This window comes from Melopsittacus undulatus, chromosome 3 (assembly GCF_012275295.1).
Source record: "Melopsittacus undulatus isolate bMelUnd1 chromosome 3, bMelUnd1.mat.Z, whole genome shotgun sequence".
Taxonomy (NCBI): domain Eukaryota; kingdom Metazoa; phylum Chordata; class Aves; order Psittaciformes; family Psittaculidae; genus Melopsittacus; species Melopsittacus undulatus.
The window spans coordinates 64,369,465-64,390,519 of NC_047529.1; the positions used below are offsets into that span (position 1 = coordinate 64,369,465).

General features: G+C 41.3%; 1 protein-coding gene across 1 annotated transcript in view; it reads left to right on the forward strand.

The window, feature by feature from the left end:
- Positions 1-21,055, forward strand: part of SLC35F1 (solute carrier family 35 member F1) — a 244,908-nt gene that overhangs the window by 183,570 nt on the left and 40,283 nt on the right. Inside the window, exon 3 of the mRNA XM_034061113.1 lies at positions 10,113-10,240. Coding sequence (XP_033917004.1) covers positions 10,113-10,240 — 128 coding nt within the window. The remainder of the gene's footprint in view (positions 1-10,112; positions 10,241-21,055) is intronic.

Here is a 21,055-nt window from a genome sequence, read left to right on the forward strand (position 1 = left end):
TGAGCCAGCAATGTGCCCTTCTGGCTGTCGTGGTTTAAACCAAGTACACACACAGCTCGTTCACTCACTCCCACCCCCTTTGCTCCCCCGACTCCTGGAGAGTTAGGAAGGAGAATCCAAACAATGTAGCCCCCACGGGTTGAGATAAGCACAGTTTAATAGCTAAGGCACAACACAAATCACTACTGCCATTACTACTACAAATAATAATGATAAAGCCAATAACAAGTGAAGAGAATACAACACCTCACCAGCCACCGACCCATAATTCACCCCACCCTGCCCAACCGAGCACCAACCGATACCTCCTCCATCCCACCAGAGCTCCAGCCCTTCCAGGTTCTTTCCTGGTTACATCCTGGGTATGACGTGCTATGGTATGGAATACCTCTTTGGCTAGCCTGGGTCAGGTGTCCTGTCTCTCCTTCCTCCCGGCCTCCCCTCCTCCCTGGCAGAGCATGAGCTCAGAAAAAGGCCTTGAACAAACCAAACACCCGAGCAGTAACTCAAAACATACTTGCTATCAGCAACCGTTCTCAGCCCGAAAGTCAAAGCACAGCACTGCACCAGCTACCAAGAAGGAGAAAAATGACTGCTACTGCTCAAACCAGGACATTACCCACCCCTTATTCCATACCGTTCACATCATGCTCAGATCCCACATTTTCAATACACCATCACTCTTAAGTCCACCCCTCGATCATGAGTCAGTCTCTATGTTGCATCTCTGGACTGATGGCCTGAAGTATCTGGGCCCACCAGGCTCAAAATCATTCACCGTCCCCTTCAGCAGTTCTACAGCTTGCTGCTGGGGACTCCATACAGCTGCCTTCCATCTCCAATGCTTCCAAAGCACTGGAGGGGTCCCGTGGACCAGATACTCGCCCATACTGTCCCACATGCCCTGCCACTCATGACTTTCCAGCCTTGGGGAAAGCCTCCTGGTGCCCCTATATCCTTGTCTAACCCTAGACAAAACCCAAACCTGACTCTGCTTAACTTTTGGGATCAGAAAAAATGGTTGTGGGTAGAACACACTCTGTGTGTGTGCCACCATGCTGATCCCTATCACAATCAACAGGCAGGTCCCAAGGGCACCCAAAAACCATTCATAACTGTCAGAACTCTCAGCTGCTGCTGCTGCACTTGTCACTGGGGCTGATGTAGCTGCCATGCTTGCCAGCTCTCCCACCACCAGCTTCTCTTCTCCCAAGTCCGGATCTTCCTCCTCTGCCTTGCTGGGAAGTGCTGCGTGGTCTCCTGCATCCTGCTGGGGCTCGGCGGACGACTTCCGGGGGATGCTCTCAGCCGTCGTGGGGTTGGGAACGGCCGCGGGACTCAGTTCCTCCGCTGCCTGGTCCTGCTGCTCAGCTACCGCTTCTCTCTGCTCCTCTGCTGTCTGCTCCCACTGCTCTGCTACTGCCGCTTAGTTCCCCGGGCCGCTCTCCCTGGCAGCTTCAGCTCCTGGCAGCTTCAGTTCCCAGGGCCGCTCCTTCCCGGCTTCACGCAGCCTCACGCAGACGGAGGCAAGGACAAGGGCAAGGATGGTGAAAAGCAGAGGGATGGCCTGGTACAAGTCCAAGTCCACGGCCACGTCCATCCCCCCCTGCTGCCGGAGCCCCCCCGTATTACAAGTCATTGCCGTAAAATACACTGAAACAAAAACTTTAGCCCAAACCCCATGATTGATAAACACGAAGACAGCTAATCCATACTCAAAGTACCTGGCAAAATCCTGAAACTGTGAGATCCAGAGAAAAAACTCTGAGAGCCAATAAATCAGCATTGTGACGAGTGACTATAAATCCACTCAGATCTGTTCTTATCTCAAACCCTTGTTCCCCACGCTGGGCGCCAAAAAGAACTATCATGGTTTAAACCAAGTCCACACACAGCTTGTTCACTCACTCCCACCCCCTTTGCTCCCCCGACTCCTGGAGAGTTAGGAAGGAGAATCCAAACAATGTAGCCCCCACGGGTTGAGATAAGCACAGTTTAATAGCTAAGGCACAACACAAATCACTACTGCCATTACTACTACAAATAATAATGATAAAGCCAATAACAAGTGAAGAGAATACAACACCTCACCAGCCACCGACCCATAACTCACCCCACCCTGCCCAACCGAGCACCGATCGATACCTCCTCCATCCCACCAGAGCTCCAGCCCTTCCAGGTTCTCTCCCAGTTACGTATGGAGTATCTCTTTGGCTAGCCTGGGTCAGGTGTCCTGTCTCTCCTTCCTCCCGGCCTCCCCTCCTCCCTGGCAGAGCATGAGCTCAGAAAAAGGCCTTGAACAAACCAAGCACCCGAGCAGTAACTCAAAACATACTTGCTATCAGCAACCGTTCTCAGCCCGAAAGTCAAAGCACAGCACTGCACCAGCTACCAAGAAGGAGAAAAATGACTGCTACTGCTCAAACCAGGACAGTGGCCAAGAAGGCAAATGGCATCCTAGGGTGCATTAGAAAGGGAGTGGTTAGTAGGGCAAGAGAGGTTCTCCTCCCCCTCTACTCTGCCTTGGTGAGGCTGCATCTGGAATATTGCATCCAGTTCTGGGCCCCTCAGTCCAAGAAGGACAGGGAATTGCTTGAAAGAGTCCAGCGCAGAGCCACAAAGATGATGAAGGGAGTGGAACACCTCCCTTACGAGGAGAGGCTGAAGGAGCTGGGTCTCTTTAGCTTGGAGGAGACTGAGGGGTGACCTCATCAGTGTTTACAAATATGTAAAGGGTGGGTGTCAGGATGATGGAGCTAGGCTTTTTCAAGTGATATCCAGTGGTAGGACAAGGGACAATGGGTGTAAACTGGAGCATAGGAGGTTCCACGTTAACATCAGGAAGAACTTCTTTACTGTGAGAGTGACAGAGCACTGGAACAGGTTGTCCAGGGGGGTTGTGGAGTCTCCTACATTGGAGATATTCAAGGCCCACCTGGACAAGTTCCTATGTGATGTACTCTAGGTTACCCTACTCTTGCAGGGCGGTTGGACTAGATGATCTTTCGAAGTCCCTTCCAACCCTTGGGATTCTGTGAATCTGTGATAAACAATGCAAAATGGGTCTAACTGCAGAGTTCACAGAGTAAAACAATAGGTTTGTTTTAGAATAGCAGAGAATATTGTTTCTTTTGGAAGGGACTAACCTATAGTGATGATCTATTCTAATTACTTGTTTTGAAGTAGTTGTGTGTGAGAGTGAGCCAGATTGAATCCCAAAAGCTGACAGACAACAGTATTAGCTCAAGAGGCAACTTAAATCTGACAGTACGTAGATCAGAAATCAATATTGAAAATTTCATGCATGAAGACAAAAGGACATAGACGATCTCAGACTCAAGGGAAGACTTTGACTTCTCTATATGCTCATGTCCTGCATTACGGAGGTGTAAGTGCTTCTCCCAGGACACAATCTGTCATTTCAGAAAAGGTGTTTGCTTAAGTTTAGGCTGGGAGATAACTTAAATGAAAATTGTACTAGAAACATCAGTGGTTTTTATCTTGACATTTTAAAGGGCTGGGAGTTTAGATGTCTGGTTTTCAAAATAATGTAGTGTTCAGAGCTTTCTTCAGGTTTCTAACAGTACTTGATAAGGTCTGTTTCTTGCAGTAATCCATGGCAGTAATATACAGCACTGCGTCTACCACCAAAGCAAAAACTGTATGTAATCTAGTGCACAGCCAGGTAGAGAGAAACTGAGGCATCAGCAAAAATCACCAACTACTTTATTGTTTTAGTTTTAGTTGTAATTTACTCATAAAGGTAAATTGTATGACCAGTAATCTCATGAAATAAGAAGACATCTGAAGATTACCAGATCTTACCACAGAGCTTAAACTGGATGAAAATCAAAGCACCAGAAATTAATCCTTTCATGCTATTTGAAAATGCACATTCAAGTTCCTAGATCTGACTTCAGCTATTATGATTTACATCCAGAATCAAACCAGACTGATCTGCAAAATCTCTAAAAGGAATTAACAACTCTAAATACTTCAGATAAACTTGTGCTTTAGTAACTGGAATGCATGTCCTGTTAATGGTCTAAGCATATTATAGAAAGAAGAAGGCTCAAAATTACAAAAGTGGCAAACAGAAGAGTTATAAACCTTACCTTCAATTTGTGCTACCCCTGTGGTAATCTGGAGATCAGAGGTTATATAAAGTACTTTTTTTCCAGAGTGCCAGCCAAATAAAAGTTAGTATGATAACTCCTAAATTGAAAGGGGTTAGATTTAGATTAGATACAAGGAAGAAGTTTTTCACTGTGAGAGTGGTGAGACACTGGCTCAGGTTGAGCAGAAAAGTTGTGGCTGCTCCATCCCTGGCAGTGTTCAGGTCCAGGTTGGATGGGGCTTTGAGCAACCTGGTCTAGTGGCAGGTGTCCCTGCCCATGGCAGGAGGTTGGAACTGGATGATCTTTAAGGTCCTTTCCAAACCAAATCATTCTGTAATTCTGTGATAGGTAGACGTTAAAACATTATGGAGTTGAAACAGGCAACAAGAGTAAATAGTACCCCTTCAAAACTGAAAAATTCTGTTGATTGAGACTGTTAAATAAGATTTACTTCCTAAGAAGTTGAAAATACATTGCCATGACATAGCTCGCCACTAGTGAGGCGTGTAGCCAGCTCACATCCTGTGAGTTGTCCTTGTGTGTGTTCACTGTTGCTCATTTCTCGCCTCCTACAGGACTAACATTAATTTGGTCACAGATCACTCAGGACACAGTCTGAAAACTGATCCGAAAACCCAGAATCTTTGTTTCCGGTCAATTCCTTGCTCTGGCACACTGTGCAGCCCTAAAAGCAACAATTCTGGCAAAGGAGAAGCAGCAGGAACACATGGCCAGCAGCTGGAAGGCACTTGGCAGCAGTGACTCTGAGCTGTTTGCAGCATGTCTGTGGGTTGCACAGTTTTCTCACCACAGGAGAGGGAGCAGAAAGGAGGTCTGGGTAAGATCAGGTTGGATAAAATCAGATGTTTTGAGGAGGCAGAAGGAGATGAGTTTATCTAGTCTAGCAAAAGATTTACTGAAAACATGGTATAGAGCAAAAGCAGTGCAGCCTATAAGCAGTCATTCATAAGGTGAACAGAGTATTCAGGTGTTTTGTGAAACCAGCTACAAGAAGCATTCCTGTAGGAGAATATTTTCTCTATTGCATAAATAATTAAGCAGTGGTGGTGTTTTGCCTTTAGGCAACAGCATTACCATAAAGTATTTATCAGTAATGCAAGCAGATATGAGGAAATAAGGGTCAGAAGATTTGGGCAAGAAGATTTCTAGTCACACAGAAGAGGGAAGGTCTCTTGAGCTTTGTGGAGAGCTGAAAGACTTCTATAACAGGTTTTAAGTCCCCTGAACCAGCAACTTGGCCAAGCAGGAGATAAGCAAAGTTTTCTGTTTCGGGCATAGGAGCCTCTTGGCATAGTAGTGCAGAGAAGATTTTTATTACCCCTACATGGTATTACCCCATTTGACTGCCTCCTTCTGCTACTTCTCTGCAGGGCTGGAGAGCTACAAAGTCTGTAGAGAAGCCAAACTGATACTGGTATAGTTCTGCATCTGCAAAGTTTGTTACAATGGGTGAAAATGGAAAAGAAACAGTTATTGTATAATTGTGTTTTGTAACTGAGTTTCTTTTTCAAATGAAGAAATAATAAGTAAATTCTGGTATAATCTTAATCTTCTGTAAGACTATTGCTTCTTTACCATGTAACACTTGACTCTGGCACTTCTATTGGTAGGAGAATGACCAGTGTGCCCAGCAGCCCTGCCTCTCTGCACTGCCTTCCCCTTGCAAAACTCATGCACACATTTAGATTTCTTCAGCCAAGCTCTGTAAAGCAGAAGGAAATCACAGCTCCTTTAATGATCTGGATCTAAAGAGCAAGTTGTTCTCTGAATTAGAAGAGAGAAACCACAGGGCATGAAAAAGAAGCAATATGCTTATTTTCAGGTCTATCAGTGCTATTATTCTGCCTGTATCCCAAGCCCATACACAAAAAAAATGTGAATTTGCTGTCTTAATGGCTGTTGTTGGGGTTTTTTATTGTACCTCTGCAGCTGTGCGGGTGAATGTGAAAAGGGTTTTTCACATTTATGTATGTATTTCTGGTAGGCACTGCACAGCTAAAGCCTCTTTTAATTTTCTCTCTAATTTATTTTTAATTTTGTAACCCCCCCAAGGGTAAATCCTTATTATATGATGTAGAATCATCTCTTCTATAAAGCAGCTTATTTGTTGATTTCTAATTTCAGCCAGCTGAGGCAAAGCTGTAGCTTTCTTCAAAACACTGAGAGCTCCTGTATATATAACTGTCAAGTGTGTCTCGCTGCAAAATCAGTAAAAAATGTAAAAACCTGAGTCTATCCTAGAAAGGGCAAAGAGAGGGATTCATATTTCTCTGTGTTAACAGCATGCTAGATTTCTGAATCTTAAAATATTAGAATCATAGAATAGTTAGGGATGGAAAGGACCTTAAGATCATCTAGTTCCAACCCCCCTGACATATATTCTTAATACACGATTTGCTTTTAAATCTGCATTACATTTGTGTTAGACTGAATAGGAAGGCTTATACTTTCGAAAACTCAAGAAGTTAGGGGTTTGTTTTTTGGAAGGGGATATCCATCAAAAGATAGCAGTGTCTGAAGATGGTATTACTCTGTGCACTCATATAAATGCATGTTCACCTACATCAGTATGTGCTTTGGCTCACTGGACATGTTTTCTTTAAGCTAACCTGCACACTTTATGGTTTAATATTTGTTTATATGACTGGCTGGCAGCCTTACTCAGAGTCCTATTGAGATAATAACAAAAGCACATGATCTGACGTAATCCCTCTTCCCTTTACATCTAATGGGAGAGGTATTTATTTTCAAATTACTGGTTATCTTGTCCTAAACAATCTGAAAGATGTTAGGAGAAAAAAAGCTTTAAAAATGCCTTACCAGCTATTTCAGGTGTAGGCATCTGCGTTCAGTCCTTTTGGCCTACAATGCTTACAACTCAGAAGACCTGCGTTGTCATCAAGGGAAATAAATAAAAACCCCACAAACAACAGATTGTCTCCTTTTGGTTTGTTCTTAATTAAGTGTGAAGTTTTCCCCCACTTTGTTTTTATGCAAAGGTGATGTTTCTATTCAGGATGTAGACTTTTGAATAAAGCTCTTGATTCCTCTGTTTTTTATTTTAGTCTTCCAAAGTTAAGTCAAGGCTTCCCTCTTATCTAGCCATGACCAGCAGGTTGAAGGAGGTGATCCTGCCCCTCTACTCTGCTCTCATGAGACCTTACTTGGAGTACTGTGTGCAGTTCTGGTGTCCTCAAAAAGGACATGGAACTGTTGGAACAAGTCCAGAGGAGGGCCACGAGGATGATCAGTGGGCTGAAGCACCTCCCATATGAAGACAGGCTGAGCAAGTTGGGGCCGTTCAGCCTGGAGAAGAGAAGGCTGCGTGGAGACCTCATAGCAGCCTTCCAGTATCTGAAGGGAGGCCTACAAGGATGCCTGCATAGATCTATTTTGGCATTGCTTTTTACGCTGCCCAGCCTTCTCAGCTGAAACTGATCTTCTGCAGTTTGGAATATCTCAGAGCTGTTAATCAAAGATAAAATAGTGCTTGCCAAATATTTTTCTTCTGTCATTAGCAAAGAATGGATGGAGAAAGCAAAAGAGAGAACCCCATACGTCAGTTAAAATTGTAGATTTCATTTCCATCTCTGGCTTTAAACTCTGGCTTTACTTATTAGCCAGAAGTCATGGCCGTACATTTGTTTTTAAAGCTAACTTATTTGGCCACATATGAGCTATACAGTGATCTTGTGGTTGGAAACTGAAGCTGGAGAAAGACAGCGCTAACAAACCAGAGGCACCAAAAGAGTCCTTGATGTATGTCAATAGTCCTTGCTCAGGTAACCTAATGTCTGTACATTTCTTGAGCCTGCTGTTACTTTCTGCTTTGTAGGTACCACCAAGGTCCTACCGTAACAAAATCAGGTGGGATTTTCCCTATTCAGATAGAGACTGCAGTTTGATGTCTGAAATCTTTTAAACTTTCTCTTTACAATTAAAACAAAAAAAAACCCTCTGAAATGTTAACCATGTCATTCAATTGCACTGATGGTTTCCAGTTGGTGTTTTAAAGGTGTTGTCTGTGCAGCATAAAAATTAGAGATATAGTTTCAGTAATTCAAAGGATCTGTGTGGTTTACACTGATTTTAGTAGGAATTAGGACATCTAATCTCAAATGCTTTTTTGAAAGTACCTCCCTAAACGTGTCAAAACAAAAGATCCAAAATATTTCTGCATGCTCAGATCATCATAAAAAATATGTAAATGTATATATTAATTATTAATGGCATAATTAATATTCAAAGGGTGAAGTTTTCTTTTTCATGAGTTCTGGTGTAAGTTGGTGGTAACAGTAAAGTTTGGTATGGTTGAATGCACTGACTTCTTACTTAGGGTCTTAAATGGTTTACCTCCTCACCACATTGTTTCTGCATTTTCTCTGCTGCTTATTGAGAAAAAAAGAGAGAGGGGAGGGAAGGAAGGAAAGCTTTTTAGCATTTACAGTTTTGCACTCAGTGTCATTCTCACTTTAACAAATAATTAGGTTGTTGCCTAATAATATCCCACTGGAAGCATATTTGTGCGAGCATCTGTTAATGAACAAACATCAAATGATTCGGTTGTTCTGTTTAGGTAAATCCTAATTCAAGTCACTCAGTGGGGCCAAGATTAAACATGTAAGATTTCTGAGTCAACTTCTGAAGTAATTATCTATTTTTCTGTGATTGCATTTTACGAGTTCCTAGATACTCCTGTACTATAGGGAGCCTGCCATTTCTAGTAGTATGGCAGCTCATATATTAGCAGGTCTGTTTGAACCAGAGAGCGAACACTCTTGTGATGAAGGAAAATGATGAGACAGAATTGAGAAGCCTCAGCAAGTTTTGGTGGCAATTGACAATAATGTTCCTTTTCTTCTGTGTTTTCCGCCATTCGTTTTGAATTTTGATGATCACAGGCGCTTAGAAAGGCTGCAACAACATGAACAAATCTGAGAATAGTGGGTTTTTTCTTAAAGACGTTTCAAATTCCATTTCTGATACTTTGGCAGTACAGGTCAGCCCTACTTGGATTCCTGTTTAGGCTGTAGACCTTCAGTTGTACCATGTTCAGCCACAGTCAGTATGTCCAAACCCTTTCACAGTAGCATCTCATCATTTCTGGAGCTTCCTGTAATGCAAATAAGTAACAGTTTGCCCACCCTCACTAATGAGCTGAGTTATTTTGAACAGAGAACAGTAATAATTCCTAGCCTAGCATGAGGAATGCTTTGACCTTTTGAAAGTTGCAGGTTTGATCTGCAGGCCATATTATACTGTCAGTCTTCATGTGGTGGAAATTAAGTACTGGGTGATTGACAGGGCCCCCATAGAAAGTAGCAAACCTGCCTACCTCAGAAATCGATCCTGGTAGCAGAACAATCTGTCACACAAAATCTGTCTAAGTGCAACCTTTCTCTAAACAAGTTTGATATTTTGAATGTCTTGGATCAAACCCATCCTTGGAACATGGTTATTATAGTTATCTTCCAGGATAATAACCAGCTTTGGCACAGGATCTGTAATCTGCCCAAAGGTGATGCTCTAATATGCCATCATGTTTGTAAATACTACAATCTGCCACTCTGGAAAAACCCTCCTGTGTCATGTGTGATACAGCATTCGTCAGTACATATGGAAAGTATAAATGTCTGTAGTAGTTTGCTCTATTCTTTAGCATTTCATATGTGTATATGTAAAACTAAGAATTTACAGTAATCCCAAGATGCACTTGTTTTTCCCAGTGTTGTTTACATCATAAGTGAAGAGTCAGTCTGACACTCATTTATTACTTCACCAAGTTGGCTTTTTTAATATCTGCAAGACAAATAGGGCATGTTTGTCTTCATGTCTTTGCAGTACCTCTTTGTATATGGTGCTATTGAAGTGCATATTGTAAATGCAAGAGATGTGCTAGATAATTTCTCTTGACAGGCAGGTATTTTCTATGTAACCTAACTCTTACATAATTCTTCTTGATTCTTACCACAGGAGAAGAAAATTTGCTGGCAATTTTGAAAAGGAGATGGTGGAAGTACATGATCCTGGGAATAATAGATATAGAAGCCAATTACTTGGTAGTCAAAGCTTATCAATACACCACTCTTACTAGTGTACAGGTAAGAACTCAAAGGATTTTCCCTTTTGAGGTGAGATAATAAGGTCAGTGGCTTTGGTGCACTAACAGCTAGTTACTGTTTATATCTTCTGTAAACCTTTTAATACTGTCTTATAAAACACATTTTTTAATATTGGACCATTCTTATTACTCAGTGTTTTCCAAACTGTACAAAAACATACTGGCTTTAGTTTTATTTTCCCATGCTAAACTCTTACTGATCACATTTTTGGCATTATCTACTTAATTTGGTCCTTTAAGGAAATATCTTCATATGGGCTGAAATGTTTTTCTCACTTTATATTGTACTTGAGAAAAATATAACCACTTCTTTTAGGATTCCATAATTAGATCTGAGTGCAAATGTTGTGTGGTGGGTTCACCCTGAGTAGATGCCAGACGCCCACCAGAGCTGCTCTGTCACTCCGAGAGAGAGAATGTCATGAAAGGCTTGAGATAAGGACAAGGAGAGATTACTCACCTGTTACCATCAAAGGCAAAAACAGACCCAGCTTAGGGAAATCAGCTTAATTTGTTACCAGTCAAATCAGGGAAGGGCAATGAGAAACAAAACAAAATCTTAAAGACACCTTTCCCTCACCCCTCTTTTCTTCTTGGGCTCAACTTCACTCCCAAATTCTCCTCTCTACCAGTGGCACAGGGGTACAGGGAATGCGGGCTGTGATTAGTTCATCACATGTCCCTGCTGCTCCTTCCTCCTCAGGGGAAGGGCTCCTCACACTCTTCCCCTGCTCCAGTATGGGTTCCCTCCCACAGGAGACAGTCCCCTGTGAACTTTTCCAATGTGAGCCTTTCCCACAGGCTCCAGTTCTTCATGACCTGCTCTAGTGTGGGTCCCTTCCATGGGTGCATCCTTCAGGAACAGACTGCTCCAGCATGGGTCCCTTCCATGGGTGCAGTCCTTCTGGAACAGACTGCTCTGGCATGGATTCCCATGAGGGGTCACAAGTCCTGCAGCAAACCTGCTGCAGTGTGGGCTTCTCTCTCCACAAGGCCACAGCTTCTGCCAGGAGCCTGCTCCAGTGTGGGCTTCCCATGGGGTCACAGCCTCCTTCAGGCATGCCCCTGCTCTGGTGTGGGGTCCTCCATGAGTTGAAGGTGCAGATCTGCTCTACCATGGACCTCTATGGGCTGCAGGGGCACAGCTGCCTCACCATGGTCTGCACCACGGGCTGCAGGGGCATCTCTGCTCTGGTGCCTGGAGCACCTCCTGCCCTCCTTCTGCACTGACCTTGATGTCTGCAGGGCTGTTGCTCTCACATATTCTTACTCTGGCTGCAGTTCCTGTTGAATGGTAGCTTTTGCCTCTTCTTAACTGCGTTATCCCAGAGGCACTACCACCATTGCTAATGGGCTTGGCCTTGGCCAGTGGTGGGTTCATCTTAGAGCTGTCTGGCATTGGCTTTGTTGGACATGGGGGAGGCTTCTAGCAACTTCTCACAGAAGTCACCCTGTAGTCCCCCCCCACTATCACACCCTTGCCATGCAAACCCAATTCAGGCTTTTAGAAGTCCATAATTATATCTGAGTGCAAAAGTTGTCATTAAGTAAAATGAATGTAGTTATGATGAAGTCTTACTTTAATGTTAGCTGTTAGATGTTTTATGTTATATAACAGCTTAACTTCAGCTGTCAAAAATGTACTCTCCCTTAAAAAATTATACATGCAGTGAACCAAAGCTAAGTTAGCAATTTCTGCAAAGATCCAACCTGTATACTTCAAATACAAACACAGAAAAATCAGGCTTCTTCCAATTTGAGCAGAAAAGTGAGTAATAGAAACATTTTCAAGAGTCTGGAAAGTGTCTGTCTTGGGAAAACGTTGCATACTTCATTGCTACTTGTTGTAAAGCAAACCTACTCCCTTTTTACATTGTCTCTACATAACTAGGCAACACTACCTAGTGTTCAGTATATTTTAAACCTTACTTGCCTGAAGTTTGTATTAAAGCCAGTAAAACAGAGGAGCATCAGTCAGTGTTCTGCAGAAGCAAAGCTAATTTAGGTTTTTATCTCTTCCATAGCTGAAATGTGATACTGGAAAATATTGAGCTTGTTTAGCTGAATAAGAAGCAAAAATAAAAGTATGAATTCAAGGAATCTGAGTGTGAGGTTTATGCTAAATATTCACAAATGCCTCTGCCATCAGAATGTTGTTTTGAGAATTCTGATATGTGCCCAGACAATGTAATACTGCTTTTTAACACTTTTTCAAATCAGGTTACTTAGTATAAAGTAAAGCGTAAATCCACATAAGTCTCACACTATCTGATTTTATAGCTACTAAAAGCCTCAAAGAGAAAAGGAAAAGCTGATTTGCTGCTTTTGCGTGTTCACTCATAGCAGGTATAAATAGACTGAGCAAGACAATACAGGTCATTAAATCCCATCTCCTACAGCCACCAGCAAGCACGTATCAGAGGTTTGTTTGGCCAGACCCATGAAATTCCTATTCCAGAAGATTCTCTTCTGCAATGAGCATAGCCATTAGTGTGAGCCATCAAAACCTACAGTGTGAGGAGGAAGCTGGCAGGAGAGTTCAAGGGCATTACCTGGGTATCAGCAGGGAATTTGTTAGCTGAAATGAACCTCAGTCTCTTTTCATATTGAGAGTGAGGAAGGGTGGAACTGGAGAACTGTCATAGGACACTGACAGCATCATGTCCGTTTTAGACCTCTTCCACATAAAAGTTACAACAGAGTTCGGGTCTCTTTCCTATGTAGCCTGAAAGAAGGAAGAGGTGGAAGCTCAAATGCTGTGTCAAGCTTGCTTTCAGGAGTGGAATGTCAGGAGTATCTCCTTTTTCCATAATTGTCCTTGATTGCTGGGGTACACATGGAGTGACTGGAAATACTTGTTGCATTTTAAATTCAATGCATGCCTTAATTTGAATGAGCTTCTAAATGTAGACAAGCCCAAAGATATGGTGAGAATGGGATGAGAATGAGGTAATCCATTAAGATGTTGAATCAAATGACTTTTTATGAAATGTAGCCAAACACCACTCTATTTAACAGCAAAACCAAAGAAGCTTGGGGGATTATTCAGCCTTAAGCAGCGTTGGTCGAAGTGTGTTATGGTATGAAAGGAAGACTGAATCATAGAATCATGGAATAGTTAGGGTTGGAAAGGACCTTGAGATCACCTGCTGCCATGGAAATGGAAAGTAAAAGATGGAAGAGAGCAAGACTTTCCTAGAATCTGGTTTCTGAAGAATCTGACAGGACCAGTCTCTCAAGCATTTTCTGAAAGGCCTGGTCCTGCAAGAGCACTACCTGTGAGGCCATAAATGCACACTGGCACATAGTAAGGAGAGTTCAAATCCTTTTGGAGCTGAGACCTGAAAATCCATTGCTACCTACCACAAATCAGCATGAATTTGACTGAAGGCTGTGGGAGCTGTCCCAACTTATATACTGACTGAGAATCAGGTCAATTCAGCAAGATATTATTCTCAACAGGCTTTACACCAAGGCATTTTTGATGGGGAGAATGTGAGATGTTTTGAATTTTTCATTCCAGTAAATGAGAAATCTTGCAGTATTTTTATGGTGGTAGCACACAGACCATTTCAGTAGGAAATCAGGTTTACAGCATATATTTTTTTCCACATGATATCTGCTCCATCATGCAAAACTAAGATGCAAGTGTACTGGGCTTGTGGTGCTTTTAGGCAAAAACCATTAAGTTGCTCCTAGCAAAAAGACAAAGTCTAACTGTAAAAATATACCTTTATTGCAATTGATTTGCACTTCTGCTTTCACAAAAAAGCTCCAGGGATTCAGCAGCTTTAAAATCTTAGGATTGTCAAAGTTTCTAGTTTAAACTCCATCTTTTTTCTTTTTTAAATGGACATTATCTCATTACTATTCCAGGAAAATATAGAAAATGGTGCCCTACTTTTCCCCACTGCTTCACACCCAATCTTTCATATACTTTCCTTTAAAATTCCCTTTTGGTTTGGGTCTGGGAAAACAGAATTTTCTAATAAACGTTCCTGTATGTCTTTCACTGGGTGCTTTCAGAACCACAGTGAATGAGGACACAGAGGCATAAGTCAGAGGTTAATATGGTACCTTTTCTTTTGGACGTACTTCTGATTATTTCAAATCCTTGTGGACTCTATAATTACTGTCTGAGAATGTGGCGCTCAGCTCCATTATAAGATGCAATCAAAGTACTGTGAAGCCTAAAACTTGTGATTTTCCCTTTAAAAAAAAAGGAAACAAACTGAAAGACCTCCCATATAAACTAGGTGGCATAAAAATTACATTGAAAACCAATGCACTGTTTATGTTTCAGACATCAAGGTGTAGGCCAATTGCTAAGGATAAAATCCAAGTTAGCCTGAGGTACCTGCAGTGCAACCTAGGAGCAACTAGATTTAATAGAACAATCCAAGAAACCCATATCTACTTGTCTACATATCTAGACTGTTGTAGATGTCTAATTTTCCTGGTTCTATGTATATTAACCTGCTGCTCAGAGCACAATCCAGGGATATGAAAACATGTGTTCCAGCCTCTCAGGCTGCTCCTTCTTTGGTAGCTTTTAGTTCTGGTTCTTTGCATGGCCAGAGAGCTTCTGTATTGAAGAAGACAAATGCCTAAATACCTGCCTTCAATTTAAATTTCAAAAGCCATGTATTCCTACATCAAAGTACCCCAAGGAACTCAGTTTGTTAGCTATGATCTTAGGATGCCTCGAGTGCTTACAAAAAGCATGCAGTGCACTCCAAATTGCAAGGGTGGAGCCACCTTTTACATGAAGTCATAGCTGTGAAAACAGTAGCCCACAGAAAGGGCTTGAGTTAGCTCCACCTTAGCTGTGGGATTGAAACTCAGGCTTCCCACAGCCATGAAAATGCTCAGGCTAGTAAGTGAAGACTGTTCTCTAGAGGGTACATTTGAAAATTGAGTATATGCCAGGTAAAAGACACAGTAGTTTGTAGATGGATCAATGTGATATCTAAAATCGTGTATTTCAAGAAGTACCAGAAGTGCAAGAGATCAGTCACACTTCATGCTCTGACACGTGTCCTGATTCCCAGATGGCAAAAAACTCGCAATATTATCTTTAGTTTCTCTTTGGTGCATTACTATGACTTTGTAATGTAATGTAACGTAGATTTTACAGCCTTCTTGCACATCAGCTCTAGCAGGTGCAGAAAGTACATTAGACACTCTATTGTACACTAGCACCTGGTCCCATGGACTATATGCTTAACTTTCAGGACTGCCTGTGGTAATACTTTCCATATTAATGCAACTGGTTTTTAAAACAACCCTGATGTAGGCCTGCAGAAGGTTTAATAAATATTCAGTAAGGACATTTTATCCACTGTTAGGGACACCTTCTACACAGCAGATAAAATCAGAGGGAATTTAAAGATTGCAAAATGTTTGCTGTTATTTAGATCTAGACATTTGATTTCTTTAAAACTATGTTATGACTTCCCTGTACTGCATTTACAGTGTACCACACATGTACATTCTACCAAGTCCATAATGTCTTCCATTAAGCTTATTATGACAGTAACATTTGTAACCTTTACTGCTAGTTAAGTGCTTTCTCATCATACCAAGCTGTATTATGAGACAGACTGCTCTCTCCCTTCTCCCTTATTGTCCCATTAATTAGCTCTCCTTGCTGCAATCCACTGTTCTACTACCTCCATATTACACTGTTGTGTTGCACTCTCCAGAGGAAATGCTATCCTTTTTCTGTGTTATGTCACATAGAAATTGGACTATTTCTACAGCACCTTGCATAGTGGTACTGTAGAATATGCATACAGTGTCACTAGTAAGGCACTGTCCGAGAGAGAGCTGTGTTCCCAAATAGTGATTTATCTGGTAATTGATTCTTTGAGTAATCAAGCCTTTGATTGGCATGATGAAAACAAAGGTAGTAAAAGCTAGGATTTATAGACACCAGGAGACAGACAGTAAAGACTACAATGCCAATGTTCTCATCTACTCTTAGATCACTGTGAGGCTCGGCAGTACATCATACTTCCAATTACCTCTGACAGTTTTCGTACCTCAACAACTGCCACTGGAAAAGGAAAGGAGTCAGCAGTAAGTGCTTATTATAGGAGTGCTGGATGGCAATAGATTTTGCTTTGTGCTCAGTCCCTATGGACTAATATATGTTGAGGCAGAAGTTTTGAGATAATTTTGAAGCAAATCTGGGAGGTGAGAAGCAGGGGATGTGCAATACTGAAGTTGTTGATCCATGTTTTCCAGTGCCCACTGAAGTGGGCAATATCTCAAAACCAGAGATAAATTTAACTCCTTCCCATCCTCTCCCCAGTCCTATGTACAATTGACCATAGTTTCCTGTTTTGCTTCAGGGTGGTGAGAGAATAGTGTAACGTTAAGGTTTGCAGATAGGTCAGCATTGTGCGGAAGTCTTGCATACCATACATTTATACCGTAGGAGTCTGTGGGGTGTATCTAGCACCTGATTAATTATCACACTTCAAGTTGCTGTTCTGTCTTTTAACTGTGTTACACATCTGTGGTTCGCAAACCAACCCGTCAGTATGCTCAGTCTCTGTATGTGTTTTTGGAGTCAACTGAGCTCTCTGTATCCAGAGCTTCTGCCTCTAATGGTAAAATTCACCCTGAGCCAAACTTTTTACTAACAAAAATACGCAAAATCTTATTAAAGTCAGTCCAGCTGTGCCCATTACAGCAGTAGAGATTTTGGTGTTCTCTGCTTATTTTACATATTCCTACTGGTGAAATGCAGAAGCAGAAGTTTTTCTGCAGGAGACATCCATGGTTTTTCCTGGCCAGGAGAGAAGGGAGATGTTTCTGATAAGTAACCTTGAGAAAATGGTCTTCAAAGCTTATATCCAGCCATCTTAGAGAGAAGCAAACCAGAAAATAGTTCTGTAGAAACATATGACTGCTGACAGAGCTGTCTGCTGTCTTAGATGATTTGTTTCTGACAGTACTATGTAAAATAGGAGGAAGCCAGCAATTAAAGAAAGGCCATTTCAGTGGTCAGTTTGCTGGTAGATCTTACTAGTATTTGAGCAGACCTTGCATAAGCACAGCTGCAGTGCATGTAATGAGAGGAGAGGATGAAGAGTTGTATCCTAAGGAAGGTTTTTGTCAAGAGTCAACATGCAATTACTCATGTTGGTAGTAAAGTGTGTCCATGTGTAGAGTTGAGAGCAGAGGAACTGTGTTGGATGTGACCACTATCTTTCATTTAACGTAACTTCAGGAAGTCACTGAATTCCTTGTATGTACACATAAAACTGGAGCTGTGCTAATCCCCATCTCAGATGTTGGTACATGCAAATCATTGGTGGGGAAGGTCTTTCAATAGTAAAATTTTGAACAGGTTTCTGTGTTTGCAGGGAAAATCCTGAGAACAGATGAAAGGAACTGATGGGAACAGTTATAGAAGCATCGGTCCTTTGGCCCTAAGGAAAAAACAGAGATATTTTGAACAAAGTACTGTTGTAATGAGGCTTTGGACTGGGAACAGCCTTCTGGCTTTTGTTTCCTTCATGTCATGGACATTAAACATTTTACTTTTTTTTTCCTAAACAAATGACATCAGTAACTGATTCCTTCACCAGTATCCCTACCCAAGCACCATGTATTTTAGTTGAATGAAAAAAGCAATAGTTTTTAAATCAATTTAATTGATTATATAAAAACCATGCAAAAAAGTAAGTAAGTTGTGATGAAATAGTGAATAGAAACATGAAAGGTAAAAACAATGCTCCCTTTTTACTTGACTTGCTTGAAATAACTGTCAGAAATGCTGCCAGCATCCACACCTTTCCTGCAGAAGGGTTCAGTCACAGGGTAGCGTAATTGCCACAGTTCCCGTGGCAGCCAGCAGCCAGCTCTGTGAGGGTTCACATCACGGCTGCTTTTGTACAGTTGAGTCAAGTGTATGTGGTATTGTGAAGGTAGTGTGAAAATTGGAACAGAAAGCACTCAAATGGGCAGCAAACCCTTTCTTCCTTTGAAAAACAAAGTAAATGTCAGAAGGTGTGTCTCTTACTGGATATAGCACTTGCTGTTGTATTAAACTTACCACACTGCATGCTGAAATTCAGTATCCATCACATTACTTGACCATACAACGCTGGGTGAATGTGACAGATATTACTGATCTTTCTATTCTGGAGAGCAGGCTGAGTAGAGGGTGCAGCTGATTCTCTGCATGATTTGCTGGAGGGCAGCACTAATGAGAAACCCCTAATGTGAGAAAAAGGGGCTTATAACTGGGAGAAAAAAAAATCCAATGAATCCTTAAAAAGGGAAATTCAGCTCAGCTGCTCCCATAGGGAGTTTGCTGCCCAGCTTTTCTTTTTTTTTTTGGTATTACTGCAGATCAGCAGTTCAATCTCTGTATTATAGACCTTCCTTTTAAAGCTTGCCAGGTCTCCTTCCCAGTGACTAACAGAACATTCTTGCTATAGATGTGCAAACACATACTGAATTTGTGAGATCAGAGGCTGGATATTCACTGGTAGCAGAGAGGATTTGTCTATGATTCACAAATATAATAAAGTCACAGAATCACAGAATCACAATGTAGTTTAATAAACAAGTCATTGGAGGAAATACATTTCTACACCGTGTATTATCAACAGACTTAAATGCAGTGTGATATCTCTTAGAGTCAAATAATAATCTTCAATTCCTACAATAGCACAGCATCTTTATAATAGAAAGGAGTTTCTGTGGTACATAAATAGATTATATATTTTTGTATCCTGCCTTATAAAGGAGTACAGTTTAGAGCTGTAACTGCAGAAAACCACAGACAAACAGAGTAACTCATTAATTTAACATAATGACAGGGTTGTCAAGGTCAGAAGGAAAATATCAAAGGTGATTCTTAGGGAAATACTGGTAAACAACTTACCTTTATGTACTATCAATGAAATTCAAGCTAAGCATAATTTACCTTTGTTATTGTAAAAGCTTTATAGTGAGAAAAATTACAATTAGGTATATTTTTTTTATAAATAGCTGAAATAACTAATAACAAACAAAAGAAATTAAAGGGGAAAAAAAACCCAACTGCAAATCACAATCTCACGTCTTTTGTTTGTAGAATATATGTGCATCTTTCTTTTTACTAGGCAAATTTATCTGAGGAAAAAAAAGGCAGGAGGAATTTAGTCCTTAAGAAATTAAATGTAGAGCAATAACTGAAAAACGGATAAGCAAGATATACTAGCTTATCTTATTGCTTATATTGTAGCAACCTAATTTATTTCCTTATATCACATTGTGTAATTATAGGTTTAAACTAAGCACAATTCAAGAACTGTACAATGTCAGTGAATATTACCTACATTTAATGTTTATATCTATTGATGTTCCAGTATTCCAAATAGCAATTTGTGGATTAGACCTTGGACTACCAGCCCCAAAAGGGCGTTTTCCAGCTGCTGTCAGTGTTGCTTGTTTGTGACAGGTTTTATTCATGCATCTCTTCATGTTAGCACTTAAAAGACACATCTTCACGTACTTGAAAGCACAGGTATGTTTAAATATTTATGGAATGAGAGGAATTTTAAAAATCTTCCACTGAAAAACTGTTTGTGAGAATCTGCATCTTGAAGGACATATGCTGCAGGTACAAACAATTTCTAAAACTGGCTATTGAAATCACACTAGCACCCTAATACATCTCATATTCACAATAAAATCTTCTTTTTATGGGCTTTGTCTGGAGTAAGTAAAGCATCCCTTGACAGAAGTCCTGTCCCACAGAGAACATACAAAGTCATGTCCTGTGTGTAAAGATGAGTAAGGGGTTCCAGATGTTAGATGTTAAAAGTGTTCACTGAGTCAGTTTGTGTTTCTTGAGCGACAGCAGTTAGTGGCTGAAAGGTGACATCTTCATACTTTTAAATCTGTTCTTAAACACTTTTCATGAGTGACCAGAGCTCCTGATTTTGCAAAATCAAATAGTCCAGTGATGGTTAAGGTTCACTTACCTTTGCGTAGAAAAGAACTGGAAAGATGCATGCAGATGTTTACTGTCTGACTTATGAGTGGTTTCTTAAAACACCTCTGTGCCTAACTGTTGGTAAGGCTTTCTGCTCTGTTTTGTGCAGAGTCGTTTTTGAGGTGGTATGTAATGCATGTATGGGAAAGAGGGTGCTCAAATCTTAGGTCCTCACCTGAGGAAGGCAATGGCAGACTATGCAGTACCTCTGGCTAGTCCTGCTTTACTCATTTTCATCTCTGAATCAAGGATAAGGGTGCTTCTCCTCTTCTCCAGTGCAAAGTTAATTGAGTTGGTATGATCTGCTGGTTACTAGTGACTCCAGGAAGACAGAGTGGAAGGGAAACCACGGGCACTGAGCCAAGCAGCTCTCACTGGTGATAGATTTTGGTTGCCTTCTCCAAGATGGTACAAGTCTCTACCCATGTACTTCTCCACCTTGTTTTGATGCCAACTGTTCATGAAGTTAGACTCATAGAATGGCCTAGCTTGGAAGTGACTTCCAAAGATCATCTGGTCCAACCTTTGTTCGGAAAGATGAGATTATTTAGCACCCTGTCAAATCACATCTTGATGATGTGGAAACTCTGGTGATGGAGACTCTACCACATCCCTAGGGAGCTTGTTCCAATGACTGACTGTTCCCTGTGTAAAAAATTTATTTCTTAAGTCAAGATGAAACTTTCCTCAATGTACCCATTTCTCCTTGTCTTCTCCATGAAGGCTCCTAGTGATGAAAGAGCCTTCATCTTCTCATAACCACTCTTTAAGTAGTGGAAAACAGTGATAAGGTGA